The 16,517-nt window shown below is 33.7% G+C and overlaps 1 protein-coding gene across 7 annotated transcripts in view; it reads left to right on the top strand.

Annotated features, from left to right (window-relative positions):
• The first annotated feature begins 206 nt into the window (after nt 1-206).
• Nucleotides 207-16,517, top strand: part of mipol1 (mirror-image polydactyly 1) — a 173,230-nt gene continuing 156,919 nt past the window's right edge. For 3 of the 7 annotated variants that reach the window (XM_073926961.1, XM_073926962.1, XM_073926963.1), the window contains exons 1-2: nt 229-313; nt 13,172-13,263. Coding sequence is in view for 2 of the 7 variants with exons in the window: in XM_073926960.1 (XP_073783061.1) it covers nt 9,398-9,489; nt 13,172-13,263 (184 nt within the window). In the remaining 5 variants the exon portion in view is untranslated. Of the gene's footprint in view, nt 314-9,303; nt 9,490-13,171; nt 13,264-16,517 lie in introns of those variants that run through there. The other 4 variants (NM_001305467.1, XM_073926964.1, XM_073926960.1 and 1 more) reach the window with 4 other exon arrangements.

Here is a 16,517-nt window from a genome sequence, read left to right as displayed (position 1 = left end):
AAAAAAACTATTTCCATTAGAATTAAAATTAAATTATAATTAAAATTAATTAAAATAAAACACAGTAAAATATTATAATGTAAATATAATAAAATTAATAACAACAGTTAAATAAAAAAGTTTCATATTAAACAAAATGTAGTTTAGTGGCTCTGTATTAAGCAGCGGCCTCTAGTGGCCAAGCACAGCATTGTCATTCCCCTATGGGCCGGTGACTACGTACACTGTAAAGGAAGTTCCCCTCCAAAACTTTTAGGAAACAATCCTGTTGGACCAGCAACAAATGAACGCCGAATATACAACACTTACTATGGTAAGTCCAAAGACCTCTAAGTCCTATCGATGTAAGTCCTATCGATGTCCCGCTGCATAAATATTCATGCTTTCACTGAATGACTAATGACGAAAATAAAAGCAATGTTTTTGTTTTGACGCCGCGTCAGCCAGAAAGGCGAAGACACGTTGTTTGCTGTCTTGTTCAGTTCAATTGTAGTTTGTCTTGAAATTGTAGCACACTAGAATTAAATATTCTGGCTTCAGTCAAGTTTTACTTTGGTACAAGTTATAGACCACTCAAACTATCAATGTTTGGATGGACTGAATGGCGGTGTCTCAACACTTTTCGAGCTCCCTACATAGACAGCAGACTGCATAAAAGCACTTGTTTTGGTATCAAGCTTAAAAGGTTGTGTATAACTATACAAAAGAGTTATGCTGAATACCGTAATATGTGGATATCATTTCATCCATGGGTCAGTGAATGGTGTGGCTCTCATTTTGTAATTATGAAACATATATTTTAAAATCATATGCATATAACACACTGTAAAGATAAAAATGAGAGAACAACCTACACATTTCTACACTTTAGACCATTTTTAGTCTACTATTCGTTCTTATTTTTATTTGTAGTTAGCTTTGAGTACATTAGCCTTTTAAGCTATTTCATTCATTCATTTATTAATTTTCCTTCGGCTAATAGTAGTATCTCAGCCAAATATTATTCTATCGTAAAACATCACAAAACATACATCAATGTTCATTTAATTCTCCAAAAATAAATAAATAAATAAATAAATAAATAAAAAATAAGAGAGAAAAAAAAAGAGTGACCACATCCAAATACAGAAATACTGTAGAAATGTATAGGAAGTAATACAGTGTGTGGAACCTTACTAAAGTATAATTTATTATAAATTACTATAGTATTTATGTTATATTATACATTTACTTATTTGTTTTCCTTCAGCTTATTCCCATTATTCATTAGGTTTCCCCACAGTGGAATGAACCGCTAACTTATCCAGCATATGCTTTAAACAGCGCATGCACTTCTAGCTGCAATCCAGCACTAAGAAACAGCCATACACTCTTGCATTCGCGAAGGCTCACATTCAATCTGCCCAGGTGGTGGAATGAACTCCCTAACTGCATCAGAACAGCAGAGTCACTCGCTATTTTCAAGAAATGACTAAAAACTCAACTGTTTAGTCTCCACTTCACTTCCTAATCTGCAATTGCCTCTCTGGATATCACACTAACTGTACCCGAGAGAAAAAAAAAAAAAAAAAGTACTAATACTTTCCTTCTTAGACTTTACAGACCTGAAACTTGCCTATAGCACTTATTCATTGTTGCTCTTATAGCTGTGTAAGTTGCTTCCTTGTCCTCATTTGTAAGTCACTTTGGATAAAAGCGTCTGCTAAATGACTAAATGTAAATGTAAATGCATTCACACTCAAACACTATGGCCAATTTAGTTTATTCAATTCACTTACAGCGTATGTCTTTAGACAAGGGGAAACCGAAGCACCTGGAGTACATGAACATGCAAACTCCACAAAGAAATGCCAAATAACCCAGCCGGGCCTCAAACCAGCAACCTTCTTGCTATGAGGTGACAGTGCTAACCACTGAGCCACTGTGTTGCCTATTTCGTGTTAAATGTATTATGAAGCACAGCATAAAAACTTAATGAGTTATGTTAAAAAGAACACTTTTCAAAATTAGAGACCACTATCAGATGCTTAGTTATCTGATATATTTTATACACTTTTATCCAAAGCCACTTAGAAGTCAGAAAGTAATCAAGCAGTTCATTGTGAAATTGGAATTTCTTATATCAAGTTTTTGCAATGCATTTTACATTACTACTACTACTATTACTAATACTACTGTCTATAGGGATGCAGCGATATGGATTTTTTTAGATAACCGACAACTCTTTATATTTGAAGTTTGATAACCAATATATAGTGGCCGATAAATATAAATATTTCAATATGTTTTATTTTTATGCAGTGAACAACGGATATTATAAAAAAAAAACATCATAAAAGTTTGATCAAATCTTAGAAGAGCCTACTCAGCAAAAAAGCAATAATTAAAAAAAATATGTATAAATAAGGTGATCATATAGACCTTTATTCACGATTTCACATAAATGCGCATGCCAAAAATAAATTATTTACTTTTTTTTTTTTGCATAGCAAATTAACATGCAACTTGACTGGTGCATAAAAATAATAGGTGAAATAACAAAACGGGATTTAATCAACATTCATTCATTTTCTTTTCGGCATAGTCCCTTTATTAATCAGGGGTCCCCACAGCAGAATGAACCGCCAACTTATCCAGCATATGTTTTGCACAGCGGATGCCCTATTCAGCCTAAACTAAGCACTGGGAAACACCCTTTCACTCTTGCATTCACACTCATACACTACGGCCAATTTAGTATATTCATGTCACTAATAGCGCATGTGTTTGGACTGTGTGGGAAATCAGAGCACCCTAAATCGAAACCCACGTGAACATGCGAACTCCACACAGAAATGCAAACTGACTCAGCCGGGGCTCGAACCAGTGACATTCTTGCTGTGAGGCGATTGTGCTACCCACTACTCCACTGTGATGCCCGGCTTTAATTAACAAACAGGTAAAAAATGTTTTTAAATAAAATTAAAATGAAAATGAAAGAACCAAACTGAAAACAGTTCAAATGTTCTCTAATAAAAATAGGGATGCACCGGCACAATTTTTTTGCAACCGATCCGTTCTCGATACCAATGTTTTTAGGATCGATCGATACAGGTCCGATCCTGATACGATGCTTTTTTTCTTTTTATTTATTTATTTTTTTAAGCATATTCATTTGTTTTACCTGCAGACATAGGAAATTTGAACCACAACCTTCCTTTGAACCATTTGAACCTTCCTTAATGTACAAATTGCACGATTTTTAAAGTAGTCGCATCACAGATGTTTTCACATTGCATGACTATCTGGGCTAGCGTGCCGTCGCTGCTGTGTTTACACCGCAGGATGGATCGGTGACGGCGTTTCATACTGCATACCTTTACAATAGAAAGAATCGCCAACAACTTTTACTCGGTTCACAAACTACGTCTCACAACCAAACATTTGCGAGAAGTCATATGGAAACAAGCAAGGTAGTATTGCTATTAACTACATAATGAGAAAGATGCCTTTAGTGGAGTAAAAAAATCTACTTATTTTGTTCAACTGACTTTTTTCTCAAACTTTTTTTTCCCTCCTGCTGGCCTGCAGATACCCATACTAGTGGATGCTGATCTGTCATTGGCTGTAGTAATCGCCAATTAGCATGCCAAATATCTGATGGGTGTTGGCGACTAATCTGCAATTTTCTCAGATCGTGTCTTTAATAGTTCACATTGTGTGATTTTTACTCGTGTGAACGAGCGACGATTTGCCTGTGATTATTTATATATATATATATATAATTTTGACTTATCAAAATCAGGCTAAAATCATGCAGTCTGAACTCGGCATGAGCCAGACTCACATTGTGCGATTTTTATAATCCTAAACCAGTGGTTCTCAAACTGTGGTACATGTACCACTAGTGGTACGCGGGCTTGCTTCTAGTGGTACGCGGAGGAATGAAATATGTCATGTACATGCTACATATATTTCAAAATTTATTAAAAATTATGTATATAATATGCCATACATGACATATAGCCTATATTTCTGAGTTTATCTGCCATGTTTTTTAACTGTGCAGAGTTGTAGCTGCTTTACTGGGCCTACTAAGCTACTGTATTTCAATACCGCTCATTTTGGTGGTACTTGGAGAGACAATTTTTTTTCTGAGGTGGTACTTGATAAAAAAAGTTTGAGAACCACTGTCCTAAACAGTTGACCCTTCGCTAAGCCACACCCAAAAACCGCCACCCACCAATCGTGGCTTAGCAACCGATGCCAGAGTGGATCAAGCTCTGTGAGGGGTGCTGGTTAAGTTGGTTTTGTTTTCGATATTTTTGACACATTCAGTGATATACTGACGGCAATAACTCTCACACCTCTTACCCTAAACAGAACTGTGTTTCCTACAGAAATACAAAGCAGGTTATGTTTTCCAGCTCTCTTTTTCTTTTTTCTTTTTGCTTGATATTATGAGCACTGCTCTGTTTAAGCCTTCGCCATTGTAGTCATACTAATAGCAATTATATTTCCATCTGTTTCAAGCTATGAATATTTGAAATTGCATATCAACACAACAAAACAGAGATATGATCACAATGTGAGCACTTGCAATCAATATACTTCTCCTGCAGCTGTTTTTCAGTAATTTATAAGCCTTGATGTCCATGTTAGAGCTACAATTCACTGATGTTTCAGAGAAATCTTTAAGAGATTTAGTCATTGGTGATGAAGTTATAGCGGGTTTATGTCTGCTTTTATATTTGCTGTCGGATTAATATTTGCTGGTAGGGAAAATCTATCTGTTCACTTCTGCTATTTATACTTTGATTTGCATTTCAATTTATTTATTTCCTCACTTAACTACAAATTTGAATAGAAGCAGTATAAAGAGCACACAAACATACTTACAGACAGTGATAGGTGTACATTGTTATGGGTAAATGATGCTAATATTTGACACAAATCCATCAGTTTCCCCTTTCTGGCTGTTTTTTCTATGAATGAATTATGTATATAACACGGACTAAATTGCATCATCCATATGTGACACTATCATGTGTTTTGACACGATACCTCATGGCAGACATAAACCGTTTGCAGCAGTACCATTGAGGAACAGTAAAAAAGGTTCTGGAAAGTAATTTAGAGTACCTTTGTTACTTACTGACTGACTGAAGGCTTCTGGTGAAGAGTTGTAGAAGCCATGGATGCAGAGCTTTTGACTGTTCTGCTATGCAAGCATAAAGTGTTTAGCATGATGCAAGCTTCAACCTTAAGCCAGTGCAGAGAGGACAAGAAGCTCTGTTTCTGCCAGATCCAGCCGCTGGATTAAAGATCTTTCATCCATGCTGAGATGTCCTTCAGGCATTGTGAAAACCTTGCGGTTACTGTTGGATCATTTGGTTTGTATGAGAGACTGAGCTATGTGTAGTCAACTATCAATGGTAAGAAAAACCATGTTCTCGAATGATGATACCCAGCGAAGTGCTGTAAATTGAGAAGAGGCAAACCCTATATTAAACAGCTGACTTTGCAAGATGATGAGCTGATCTAAGAGCGTGAAGTCCTCCAACAGCAGCACTCTCGGAAATAAAGGTACTCTTTCAAAAGGGTCATCTTTTAGGCTTTAATATGCTTCTTTTTACACCAGTTTTTAGCAGTTCAATTTGTATTGTTAAATAGAGAACAGTAAACATGCACTAAAAAGAGTTGACAGCAATTTGGAAAATTAAAAACAATTTAACAATTTAGAAAATTTGTTGTCTGGTTCTCTGAGCATTTTACAAGTTTGTAAAATCATCACCCCATATTAATTAATTAATCATTCATTTATTGACTTATTTATTTTGGGGGATGCACTTTTTTCATGTGCCAGAAAACGTGGATATGCTGTTTTTTTGTTTGTTTTTTTTTTACAAAAATCCAAGTTACAAAAAGCACAGACAAATTGTCAGTGTTAAAATAAATAAATAAATAAATAAATAAATAAATATATATATATATATATATATATATATATATATATATATATATATATATATATATATATATATATATATATATATATATATATATATATTCTGTTATGTTTAACAGAGCAAGGGAATTTATGCATGTCTGATAATATTTTTTTCTTCTGTAGAAAGTCTTATTTGCTTTTTTGGCTAGAATAAAAGCAGTTTTAAATTTTTTAAAAACTATTTTAAGGTCAATATTATTAGCCTCTTTAAGCTATATATTTTTCGATAGTCTACAGAACAAACCATCATTATTCTATAACTTGCCTAATTACCCTAACTTGCCTAGTTAACAAGATGGCGGCTCCCTAGGTCTAAAATCTATAGTAAAATATGCCATTTTCTTCTAAATGGTTACATTAATCGAGTTTGTTTAATATAATAACACAGATAGACTAAGAAAATTTCCACATGTGAGCAATTCTGAACGATATCTCAATTTCTCAAGCAAACACCAGACAGCCATTGTTTAGAGCTGAACCAAAACCTGTAATATGGTCCACAAAGGGAATTGAACACACACACACTCAAAGTACAATCTGTTTCTTACCCAAGGCTGTGCTCTCAGCTGTCTTATCAAAACTGGTTAAAAATTGGTACAATCTACAACTAGACTGGCAGTTTCTTACATCACAAAGTCTATTTTGCACAAAAGGAAATCATTTCAGAATTAAATCAACAGAATAAACACATAAAACAGCAATATCACTTTAGACATAATTAACAGATAGCAAATAACAAAAAGAAACAGTTGTTTCCAGTCATCAGGCCCTGCAGTTCCACTCGAGAGGTCTCCATGATCAATGACCTGGTTTGGTAGCTCTTGAAATAAAATTATTACAGACAAAGATAGAGACGAAGACACTTCAACTGAACATTCCTAAATTAGGTGATGTTTTAACGTAATTTTTTGGCACAAAATGCATTCAATGACTACATCTCTCAAATTTTATAAATTCGTTTCTCATTTTGACACAACAACTGCCAAAAATCTTTGTACGTAATGGACATCTTGCATGTGCTTGCATACTGTTTTCAAAACTGTTAAACTTGTGTTCAAAACAATAACATAATGCAAAACTGAGTAAGACATCAAAAATCAACAGCAGTATTTTATTGAAACATATTTAAAATCTAAAAATGCAGTTTAACCAGTCAGATAAGTTTGTTAAAATAAAATAAGAGGCTCCCAAAAACATCTTCAATGATAATAATGATTCTCTTTTTATTTGTCTGATTTTACTGTCTGTTTCTTTTGACCGCCCCCTTTCATTTAAAAAAATAATAGCGAACGTGTCAAGTAAAAAAGCCTCGTCCGTTTCGTGAGTTGTGCGATGCGGCGCCAAGTAAAAGTATACATCAGCATTAGGATGTTGCCTGTTATTGTCTTTAGTGCTGTTCAATTTAAATACATTTATTTTACCACTAATTTTGTGATTTTACATTTTCTCTCGCATGTTTTTGATATTGCGATACAGGTCTTAAATTTAATACGTAATGGTCTTAAAAAGGTCTTAAAAAGTCTTAAATTTGACATTATGATATCTGCAGAAACCCTGGATTAGCATTGCTGTTGTGTTTGTATCAGTGGATGTGTGTATACAAATTCTTGTATTTTGGAATTACTTGCAAAAAAAAAAAATAAACAAAATAAAATATTGAGGAATTCTGGATCATGTCTGATTCATTCCAGAAACATTGTCACCGACTCGGTCCCAGTCATTCCCCTCGCTGGCCAGCAGAGGCCATCATCACCGGACTTTTGACATTACATCATCCACTGACTGATTAGCACTCACACCTGCAGCTCATCTCTCAATCACTTGGCTCACCCTTGTAAGCAGCACACACACTCACTCTCATTGCGAAGTCTTGTTCTGCCCCGGCTAACACTACTGAGCTTTCTCATCCTTGCCTGCTTCCCCATTGCTTACCTTGCCTTGGTTATCGACCTTGTCCTGCCTGCCGCCTGCCTTGTACCTCAGCCTAAATCCGGACTATGATCCACGCCGCCTGCCCTGAACTCTAGCCTGCACACCGACTTTGATATTCGCCGCCTGCCTCTGACCCATGCCTGCATACTCATCCTGTGTTTACATGCCGCCAGCCCTTCGACCTAATACTACTGTGTTTGATGTGAGTTCGCACACGCATTACATCTGTGTGCTTGTTGTTATTAAGTGAAGTTTTTAAACTAATTTCGAGAGGAACATGTGATATAATTGACTGCAGCTGGCCGCCTATCTACACTCATTAGTTAGCCAATCAGATCTATCCTAACTTACTATAAATAGCCTAGCTAGATATTACTCCCTTATCTTCGTTTTCCGAAGAATCCCCCCATCCACCCCCTTTCTCCTCCTTTCCTCCTTTAAAAAGGGGAGCTCTCGAGAACCACCTGATCTCATACTCCCCTCACATGCTCCATGGACCTGGCGGGAGCCCTGGGCTCAACTATCTCCGAGCTCAGGGTTCTCTCCCGGGACAGCATGCCAAACCTGCTAACAGTTGTCAAGCAATATCTAAGTGTGAACTCTTGAAACGGTGTTTAATAAACATACTGCAAATGGATCCCTCTGTTTCAGCCACTTCGTTACACATATATTGCATAAACAATATATATTGCCATTATAAACAGAGATGTGTCCCTGTTTTACACAAGTAAACACTGTGTAATGCTACGTGTGTTAGTGTTTTTTAGTTCATTGTTTTGTGGGTGACAAAGTTTGTCGGCTGTCAACTTTTACTAGTGTTCTGGAAGTATAGGATTATTTGAGACCTGAATAAAGTGTTTTGGTAGTTGTAGTGCATTTTAAATGTGAAATAAACTGCTTTGCCAAGCTGAAAGTTGGTTAGGAGAATTATGTGAAGAGTTTTGCAAAAGTGACCCAAGTATTGAGAAATGTGTCGTAGCATCTGTAAAAAAAAAAAAAAAAAAAAAAAACTGTTATAGAGTAATGAGAAAAGGTTCATTCTTGCTGGGATAGATTTGAAGACAAAAGATTCACCTCATCATTACCTTGTTTTGAAACTGCACATTGAGAAGTGGTAGAAAAATTAGTTTTTTACAATTAAATGTCCATATAATTGAACCAAAATCATCATAAGTTTATATACATTGGTATTTAGTTGAATCATAAATGTTACAATGGTACTCGTCAAAAACAACAATGGAACTGAAATAGTATACTTCAAATTAAGAAATAAACATTTATAAGTATAAAATAAGTATAAAATCACATTAAATTAAGTGCAACTCTCAATGTAGGGATCTCGGTAGGTTTTGAGACACAGCCATTGTCTCCTCACGCAGATCATGTTGCGTGTGAATGCATGGGATCTGCAAGCTGAGATGAAGTATACGGTGTCCAGTCTGAAAACACCGGCTTAGTATAGACGCTAACACATACATGAATATCAGAAGCATGGCTCGGGATGTTCAATGTGCACTTCAGAGGGCAAAACATAAAATATCATCTTTGGAGAATGAGCTGTCTATAAAGTGAGTACTATTGGGATCTTAGTTATTAACCAGTTACACTGATGTGCATAAATGGGACATGATAGTGCAAAGAGGTTGCATAAGCATGATTGTCCTGTAGTGTAGATTTTAATTTGGTGAATAAAGTGTGCAGTGTTTTAGGTAGAGCAGTGTTAGAAATGGGATGCCACACTTTGTTAATGTCATGATATACCTTAGAAAATGAATGGGCAAGTGGAGTTTACTTCTGTTTTTAGGTAGAAAACAAAAGTCCAGTCTCTCTAAGACTGGGTACAGTCACAAAATTTCTCAGTTTGATTTTATTAGACTTAAAAAAAAAGAAATACAAATAAAGTAAATGTATATTGTAGATGTGTGTGTGTGACTGTGTGTGTGTGTGTAAAATAAACTGTAAAACCCAACAGTCAACTTAATCAAATGAAATGAGTGTAGTTTACTCAATTTACTGAAAGTTAATTCTACTCATTTGAAAGGAGTTTTAAACACAGGGTTGAAGGTAATAAGTTAAATACCTCATACTTCAACTTAAATGGAGTAAGTTCACAGTACTCGTATAGATTAGTTTCAATTGGTTTTGTCAAACTGTTTAACTTAATGGGGTTTACAGTACTCAGTTGGTTTGAATTCTCTTCATTTATCGGGTTTTACTGTACTCAAATTGCTTCATTTACTCAAACGGATTAAGTTCACAGTACTCATTAGGATTAGTTATTGAAATTAAATGGTTTATTGCATACGGTTTCCTTAAATGGTTTGAGTTGCCTTCACTTTAGGGGTTTTACAGTGTATAGATGTATAAACAAATGTATTGATGGCAGTTTTTTTTTAACCTTGCTAACAAATACAGATTGTAATGACAGCGATAATCATAATGAGTTTTTAAGTGGTGTTTTTAAATGCCTCAGAGGTGAAACCAGTGTATTTTAATGAAAAACAAGACGACAAAAGGTTAGGTTAAGTTAGACTTTATTTGTCCCCGAGAGGAAATTTGTCTTGGGCAAAAAAGGTGCTACCACATTGCTCTAAACAGACAGTAAAAATAAAACAAAACAATAAAAAAAAAAACAGTTAAGAACATACATTGTTTACAGAATAAGACCATATATAAGAGTAAATATATAAAACAAAGAACCCAGTCAAGTGCTAGCGTACTACAGGAGCAGTGTTATTGGTAGAGTTCAACAGTTTTATCGAGGTAGGAACAAACGAAAGCTTCAGTCTATTGGTTTTACACATTGGCATTCTCAAGTCTTTTTCCTGATGGTAACAGCGGATATTCACTAAAAAGGGGATGTTTACAATCAGCGCTAATGCGTATCACTCTTTTCATAACCGCCTGTTCGTATAGAGTCTGTATGTGCTCGTATTGTTTCATTCCTATAATTTTCATTTTCATTTGCACATTTTCTGCATTAAGTTATAAATAGATAAAAAAAAAAAAAAAAAAAAAAAAAAAAATATATATATATATATATATATATATATATATATATCTTTTTTTTATGTAGGTAATTTTATTTGTAGAATATGCTCTAGTTATTCAATGTGATGTAAGTTTAAATTAAATTCAAGTTTATTTGTATATAGACCTGTCCCAATATCTATTTTTTGTCGTGTGATATACTGTTTTGCACCAAAATATATGGCGATAAACAATGTTATTGTCATTTAAAGACCATTTCATGCCACTCATTATATAATGGCAGAATGACAATATAATATCATCATGATGCAAGCACACTCTTTCAAAGAACACATCATATTTTATTTTTAAGAATATTTCAGTGTAGGGCTTCATGATATTGGAAAAAACTGACATTGCAATATTTTCAATCACTGCAAAATATATTGGGATATGAATGCAATTTCACCAGATGACTTGAATACCTTTTAAATATTGGAATGATTGTGTAGGGGAGCATATTTATATATCATTTTGTTATTGTACAATCTTATGTCAATGAAAAAATCATTAAATGTAAGAAATTTGCATTAATGGATTATATATCATAGTTGTTGCATCGGACATGTTTTTCTTTGACAGCCAGGCCAAGAAAACCCTCACAGGAAACAGTCTGCATTTTTACATTTTCAAAATGCCTAATTTTGTGGCATATCTATTTTTAATGAGCTATAGATCTAAAAATATTCCAGTTTAGGAGCCATATATGAAAAATCTCGACCTCCTTTAGTTGACTTTACTGTTCTGGGTACTATCAGAAGCCATGAATTTAATATTTATATATTCTTTTGTTGTTGTACAAACTTATGAAAAAACAAAAACATTAAATGTAAAACAATTTACGTTAATGGATTACATACTGTAGTGGTTGCATCAGACATGTTTTTTTTTCTTTGACAGCCAGGACTTAAAGAAAATCCTCACAGGAAACAGTCAGCAATTTTACACTTTCAAAATACCTCATTCCGTGTCATTTCTTTTTTTAATGAACCAGTTTTCTCATGTAGACCCAAAACTATTCCAGAGTTTAGAAGCCATATATGAAAACGCTCAACCTCCTTTAGTGGACTTTACTGTTTTGGGTACTACTAGAAGACATAAATTTAATATTTATATATTATTTGGTTGTACATTCTTATGTCAATAAAAAAATAATTAAATCTAAGAAATTCACATGAATAGATTACGTAGTGGTTGCATCTGACACGTTTTCCTTTGACAGCCAGGATTTAAAGAAAACCCTCACAGGAAACAGTCTGCGATTTTACACTTTCAGAATACCTCATTCTGTATCATTTCTTTTTTTAATGAGACAGTTTTCTCATGTAGACCTAAAACTATTCCAGAGTTTAGGAGCCATATATGAAAAAGCTTAACCTCCTTTAGGGGACTTTACTGTTCTGGATACTACTAAAAGCCCTAAAATTAATATTAATATATTATTTTGTTGTTGTACAATCTTATGTCAATAAAAAAATAATTAAATCTAAGAAATTCACATGAATTGATTAGATACTGTAGTGGTTGCATCGAACATGTTTTTTTTTGACAGCCAGGATTTAAAGAAAACCTATAAAAGGAAACAGTCTGCAATTTTACACTTTCAAAATGCCTCATTCTGTGTCATTTCTTTTTCTTTATGAGCCGTTTTTCTCATGTAGACCTAAAAATAATCCAAAGTTTAGAAACCATATATGAGAAAGCTCGACCTCCTTTAGTGGACTTTACTTATCTGGATACTACTAAAAGCCCTAAAATTAATATTAATATATATTAATTTTTTGTAAAGAAAAACCATTAAATGTAAAAAAAAATCACATTAATGGATTACATACTGTAGTGGTTGCATCAGACATGTTTTTCTTTGACAGCCAGGACTTAAAGAACACCCTCACAGGAACCAATCTAACACAATACATTTTCAAAATACCTCATTCTGTGTTATTTCTTTTTTATAAGCTGCTTTTCTCATGTGGACTTCAAAATATCCCCCATGATCAAAACTGACAGGTATTGCTATATTTGTGGGGACACAATGTTCGGAAAAAAAAAAAAGCCACACACACAGCTTTTGATATGTGAGCCCTGAGCTCATGAGGACATTGCAGAAGAGATTAGTCTAACTCACACTGAGCGCTAGCAAACATATGACCAGTAGCCACTACACAATGAAGCATAACAGAAGAGAGTTATTGATGCATATCCTCTGTTCATTTTTAGGGAGAGCTGCTCCGAGAGTGAAGAGGAGCTGCATCAGCTGGCATGGATGCACAAACAGGAACTGAAGGATTCACTGGTTGACATGTACAAAGGTGAGTGTGAAGACAATACTTTCCTTTGTATTTAACACATGGGTTTTTCTGTTGTCATTGGTAGTGTTGATCAATTCGATATTTAAGTCTAACTGGACAGATGGTATATTTGGCTTTGTTTAGGTCATTTTAGGCTCAGAATTTTTACTTTTGGGGTAATAAATTCACACCATTGGAAGGCAGTACTACTTCGGGTCACTAGAGGGCAGCCTTATCATGTCAAATGGTCATAAACAGCATCTTCAGGTGTTAGTGGCATGACTTGTATTAAATTAAAGAGTGCAATTAGATGTTTGAACACAGCCAAATATCAGAAGGTCGTAAGATGTGCATATAAGTGGATTATCATAGTTTAAAGGTTTGAAAAGCCTGCAAACTCCTGGCCTTGTGGCGTGAGCTTATAATACTGTCACTCACTGGCTACCATATTTGTAGATAACATGTTTTTGCTTGGTAAATCCTGACTATTAAATAGGGTAATTACATTTTTTAAAATTCTTTATTATGCACAAAAATATCTATATTACATTGTACAAGTACTTTATGCTAAACGTTACTATTAAAACATGCCAGTAAGTTTTAAAAAAGTATAGATTATTTTTGTTCAGCAATGATACCTTAATGTGTTTGTGGCATCATTTGTAATTTTGCAAAACCTTTCTGTTTTAAATAATGAATTAAGTGTGGATCTTTTGACATTTATATTCATCAAAGAATTCTGAATAAGTTCCTTCACATATTAAACAAAAATGGTTTTTAGTTTTGTTAATAAAATAAATGATTCTTAAGCACCAGTTATGAATTAGAATTAGAATTGTATGAATTAGAATGATGAATCAAGTAACACTAAGGACTTAATTATGCATTAAAATATATTGAATAAAGTAGTAATGTAAAATATTTTAAAATATAAAACTACTTTTAAATAGTAAAAATACTGAAGTTGTAGTTTTTAATCAAATAAATGCAGCTTTGGAGAAAAGAAGAGAATATATGTACAAAATATATATAATATTTGTTTTTTGTATGCCATTATAAACCTGTTTATTCTTTTTTTTTTTTTTTTTTTAATATTTCCCAAATGATGTTTATCAGAGCATTTTCACAGTTTGTCTGATAATATTTTTTCTTCTGGAGAAAGTCTTATTTGTTTTATTTTGGCTACAATAAAAGCAGTTTTTATTTTTTTAAAAGCCATTTTAAAGACAAAATTTTTAGCCCCTTTAAGCTATTTTTTTCGATAGACTACAAAACAAACCATTGTTTTAACTTGCTTAATTACCCTAACCTGCCTAGTTAACCTAATTAACCTAGTTAAGCCTTTAAATGTCACTTTAGAAGTGTCTTGAAAAATATCTAGTCAAACATTATTTACTGTCATCATGGCGAAGATAAAATAAATCAGTTATTAGAAATGAGTTATTAAAACTATTATGTTTAGAAATGTGTTCTAAACATATTATGTGTGTAGAAAAATTTTTTTCTCTTAATTAAACAGAAATTGGGGAAAAATAAATGGGGGCTTATAATTTAGGGGTTTTCTGACTTCAACTGTCTGTAAAAATTTTTTATCGTTTTTAAATGATATAATGAATGCAAAAGCAAATTGTGATGACAGATTTCTTTTAAATGCAAGTAAATCTGGTTCACTTTCAACATTTTTACCTACTTTGTGTGATGATTTTATTGGTATACCATTATCTTTTATTGTTTTAAAAATATTTAATGTCATGATATGAGTGAAATAAGGCTCTATCTATTCATTTAAGATAATCGAAATAAACATGACGCAACACAATTATTGATCTGTACTTAAAATATTTTAAAGGATTCTGCAAAATTGTATTACTTTAAATGTTCTTTCTGTCATTGCATTGTTATTATGATTTGCATTTGATCATTTCTACTCTATCTGTTTTTTTATTTTATTTTATTTTTTGAACAAGAATTTTATGAGGATGATGATGATGATGATGATGATGATGATTTGAAGGTTTAAATTTCCTGTTTAGCAAAAAAAAAAAAAAAAAAGATATAAAATAATATATAAACTCAAATCCATCCGTTTTTGTAATCTATATAGAATTGAAGTCAAAATTATAAACCCTCCTAAATTATTATTCATTTTCCCCAATTTCTGTTTAACGGAGAAAAGATTTATAAAAACATTTCTAAACATAATAGTTTTAATAACTCATTTATAATAACTTGACTACTTTTATCTTTACAAGAAGCAGCATATTATAGATATTTTTGAACATACTAGTATGCAGCTTAAAGTGCAATTTAAAGGTTTAACTTGGTTAATTAGGCAAGGTAGGGTAATTAGGCAACCCATTGTATAACCATAGTTCGTATTGTAGATAAAAGAAAATTATAAAGGGGCTAATAATTTTGTCCTTAAAATGGTGTTTAAAAAATTAAAAACTGCTGTTATTCTAGCTGAAATAAAACAAATAAGACTTTCTGCAGAAGAAAAAATATTATAGGAAATACTGTGAAAATTTCATTGCTCTGTTAAACATCCTTTGGGAAATATTTGAAAAAGAAATGGTTCATCATTAATTGGCTCTGAAACAGCGATGTGCATCGTAAAGGGCACAGATGAGGATGGATCCTTCATTGCATGACCTCTACGTTGTGTGTTTGTTTTTTTGGAGTTAATGCCAGGCTAGCCGTTTCTCCGATGTGCTGACACATCCTGCAGTAGAAGAGCCCAACCCAAAGCATTACATCCTAGTGATGGGTGGAGGCCAAGATCTGCAACAGGATCTGCTTAGCATGTATCCTGATAACTTAGACGCCTGGGCCAGCGTGTGTGTGCGTGTGCGCCCGTGGCTATATGGCCACACGCCTGATTGTATGGGTTTGTGGTACACAGACATTATGTCTGCCAGTCAGGAATACAAGCATAAATATTATACGATCATTAGTTTGGTCTGTTGGGGGGGGGTTTTCTGGATGATGTTTTGCATAAAGTCGCCCATCTTCTTCCTTTTTGGTGTCGGATGTGCATAAAGGCTACCCGAGTCTTGCTTTAATCTTGTTTTAGTGTTTGTTTAGCTTGCGGTTCTTATCTTTTACTACAGGAAAGAGTACAGTTACTGAGGTGCAGGTGGCAGTTGGCTGACAATCTGCTTGAAATACATAAAGCACGTCTTGACAGGCAAACTATTGGTGATGTGGAACTGCAGAAGTTTAGTAAAAAGTGATCTGTTCTTAGTCTGTCGAATGCGTTTATTAAACATGAAAAT

The sequence above is a fragment of the Danio rerio genome, chromosome 17, assembly GCF_049306965.1.
Source record: "Danio rerio strain Tuebingen ecotype United States chromosome 17, GRCz12tu, whole genome shotgun sequence".
NCBI classification, from domain to species: domain Eukaryota; kingdom Metazoa; phylum Chordata; class Actinopteri; order Cypriniformes; family Danionidae; genus Danio; species Danio rerio.
Note: the sequence above shows the minus strand (reverse complement) of the source record. Positions and strands in the feature narration are given on the sequence as shown.